Below are 3,380 nucleotides of genomic sequence, written 5' to 3' on the forward strand. Positions count from 1 at the left end.
AGCCCCCCGAGCTGGCGGCGCCGGCACACCCCAGCCAGTGCTTACAGGTAAAACAGGCTCCCAACTGCCCCAAACACCCAGCCAGCCAAGTAGGGCACCCACGACCCCAGTCCCTGGGGAGAAACACTCCCAACCCACAGTGGGACTCACACGGATGTTGTCAAAGGACATCTTGCTGGTGATATCGTAGAGCAGGAGCAGGGCTAGAGGGAAGAGGCAGAGGCATTTCTACACTGCAGGGATGTGCTCTGGATGGCCCCCCCATCCCCACCGGACCCCAAACCCACCTTGGGCATCCCGGTAGTAGGCGTGAGTGACGCTGCGGAAACGTTCCTGTCCTGCTGTGTCCCAGATCTGCCGAGAAACCACCTGGTGAGAGCAGGGAGAGGAACCTCCCCAAACTGGGTGTGCTCCTGTGGCTCCCAGCCCTGCTGGACCACCACGCCCAGCCTGAGGTGGGTTTCCATCTGGAATTTTCTTCCCCCCTCCCAAAGCTCACCTGCAACTTCACTTTCACACCATCCACAGCCACCACTTTGTTCTGCAGAAGACAAGGAGAGCACATTCATCAGCCCAAAGCATGTCTTGGTGCATGTGCCAGCCAGCCCTGGCACAGAGCTGGCATTCCACAGCCCCTCAGCTCCTCTCCCCAGGCCAGTGGGATGGAGCCAGGCTGCCCGTGGGGCTGGACACTGAAGCCTCATTGCTTCAAACCATGATCCTGCTTGCTTGGCAGCTACAGGGACATCCCAGAGCAGCAAGCCCTCGGGTCAGGGTGAAGAGCAGAATCAGCGGAGACGAGATCCCAGCCTGCCTTGTGTCCGGTGCCTCGTTCACCTCCTACAGCCAGTGTCCCTGTCCTGTGGCTCCCGAGTCCCCTAACAAGGTAGTTAATGATGCTGGCTGTCCAGCGAACCCCGGGAACACCGACCTGCTCTGACTCCTGCCGGGAAGCTCCGGGATTGCAGCAGCCCCTGGGAAGTTTGGCAGAGCTGGGGAAGCAGGGAGGTCTGGGTGAACCACACATAAATTTGCATATATTAATAACAGCTTGGTGTGCTTTTATGTTTGCTCTCCAAAAAGCTCTGATCTTTCTGACGGGACTCTTCAGCTCCATGTGCTGAGGAACCACTGCTGCACTAAAATTTAGCCTGTTTGCAGTAATTTAAGGGCTTTGGATGCTACAAACTGCCTGGGCAACACGCACTGGGTTATGCTGGGTGTCCCACTCGGGTTTCCTTGCTGGTGGAGCCTTGTTTGGTTCTTAAAGGTGGCTGTAAACATTGAGCTGGGGGAGTTGCATGTAGCACACAGCCGTATCCAGCATGGCAGGAGGAAATCTCCTGGGTCAGGATGGTTTGCAGCTAGGCTGGGCTGGAACCAGGAAAGGAAGGAGGCATTTCCAACTGAGCTGGGAAGGCAGCTGTTGAGGCTTAAGCAATCGCTGTTCTCATCTTGGAAGCGCAGGGGCTTCTCTCCAGAGGCCAGAAGAAAGAAAAGCAAAAAGTACAGAAAAGCTATTTTAAGACTCTTAAAGAATCATACTCAGAGTCTGGAAAGAGAGGACCCCTATAAATAATTTGGTTGCCTGGAATTGTTTGAAATGGAAATTCAGCCCATGTGGAGATGACAGCATTTGAGCAAATGGGCTGGATAAAACAAAAACGTGCCCTAGGAGACTCTGGAGATTACCTAGAGCAGTGAGCCATGAGCTGCTGCAGGGGATGCTTGCACGAGGCAGAGCCGGTACCTACGGGCTGGCAACACCTCTGGCGACACCGGCACTGAGCCCAGCAGTGGGACACAGCAGATTTTCCTTCTTTCATGACTTTATCATAAGGACAGGCCTCAGGGCCCCTTCAAACCAAACCAAGCTCTCTCTCTCTCCGCCAGCCCCCACTCACCAAGCCCCCAGTTCCACCAAAAGCCAAACGCAGCCAGGGCAGCAAAAGTGGCAGAAAACTGGAGCAGCTGCAGCTGTGGGGGCAGAGGAAGCACTGACCGCACTTGACACGTGTCAGTGGCTGTGGGCAGAGCCCTGCCTGGGGACACCCCCGTGACTTCCTGCCTGCTCTGCCTTGTGCTGCGAACAGCTGTGCCTCCCTGGACACCCTGCAGCTGAAATTTGGTGAGCAGAGAGCAGCATGGGGGTTTAAACAGGATCTGGTAACCCTAACAACTTCTCAGCAGCCCATTTCAGCCCTTTCAAGGCATGGAATTACAGTAACCAGTGTTTGTACCCCCCCAGCTGTTGGCTTTGGACTGCGTGGTGGAGCGTGCTGGCTGCCCACCACACACCCCCAGCCCATGAACACAGCTGGGATGGGCTAAACCCAGGCTGTTTGCTGATTTAAAGGCAAGAAGTGACAGTACCAGTGGGCCCTTCTGTCTTTCACACCAGGGAGGGGTGGAAGGGTTCCAGCAAGCACCTGCGGCTGGTTGGCAGATAACTGGGGGTACAGAGGCTGGAAACGCCCCGTTCCCGCTCCCCAGCACCCCATCCTGGCCAAGGTGGGGGTCGAGGGAGGCGAGGGGCTGGCAGCCATGGTGGTCTCACCCGGAAATCTATGCCCACGGTGGCTATGAACGTCCCGGAGAGAAAGGCCCCGTCTTTGAACTGGAGCAGGAAGCAGGTTTTCCCCACGCCCGAGTCTCCAAGTAACATCACCTGCAAGATGGGCGCAGGGAGAGGTGTCAGCAGGACGGGGAGGGAGCAGCACCCCTGACTGGTGCTGAGCCCTCCCTAGTTCCTTCTCTCCCTTCCTTTCTTTCCCCAGGGCTGGTCCTGATGGGTCTGGGAAGCCCCGTGGGAGCTGGGTGTGGGATGGGACCCCCGAGGGTGCAGCCAAGTGGTGCCCCAGAACAGCAGAGCAGGCCCCAGCCATGAAAGAGAAGGAGAGCTGGTGTGAAAGCAGGTACTGCAGCAAGAAGAGATATCTCCTGGCCAGCCCCTGGCCATCTCCCAGCCCAGGAGGCTCCTGGAGAACCAACCACAGCTCCCAAATACGTGGAGCCACCTCCACCCAAGCTTTGCCTCTGACCCGGGTGTGCCCAGCCCGAGGACTGATGCATGGCTTGGGCAAACCCTGCGTGTCCGGGACTCTCTCCCTGTCGGTGCCTGCTGCAGACACCAAAGCAAACACGGTGCCTTTCCCCTCCTGCTAAGCAAACAGGATCAGCCCAGGCTCTCCGGCCGCTCTGGCACTGCCAGACCCAGGCAGGGAGCAGCCAGGACCAGTGCTGGGTTCCATACGCACAGCCTTTCCTGATGCTGTGCTCTTCCTGCCTACCTGCAGCAACCTGTTCCTGCCCAGCAATCATTAACCTGACTGCGTCTGGCTCCTGATGAAAAGCAGCAGTGAGCAGGACTTCAGCACGAA

General features: G+C 57.5%; 1 protein-coding gene across 2 annotated transcripts in view; it reads right to left on the bottom strand.

Annotated features, from left to right (window-relative positions):
• The window catches only part of RAB37 (RAB37, member RAS oncogene family), a 9,939-nt gene that overhangs the window by 3,079 nt on the left and 3,480 nt on the right, over nucleotides 1-3,380 (bottom strand). For both annotated transcript variants that reach the window (XM_017743279.1, XM_017743278.1), the window contains exons 2-5: nucleotides 2,558-2,668; nucleotides 500-541; nucleotides 288-354; nucleotides 151-203 (exon numbers count right to left, since the gene is read on the bottom strand). In XM_017743279.1, coding sequence (XP_017598768.1) covers nucleotides 151-203; nucleotides 288-354; nucleotides 500-541; nucleotides 2,558-2,665 — 270 coding nt within the window. In that variant the 5' untranslated portion in view covers nucleotides 2,666-2,668. The remainder of the gene's footprint in view (nucleotides 1-150; nucleotides 204-287; nucleotides 355-499; nucleotides 542-2,557; nucleotides 2,669-3,380) is intronic.

The sequence above is a fragment of the Corvus brachyrhynchos genome, unplaced genomic scaffold (assembly GCF_000691975.1).
Source record: "Corvus brachyrhynchos isolate BGI_N302 unplaced genomic scaffold, ASM69197v1 scaffold148, whole genome shotgun sequence".
Taxonomy (NCBI): domain Eukaryota; kingdom Metazoa; phylum Chordata; class Aves; order Passeriformes; family Corvidae; genus Corvus; species Corvus brachyrhynchos.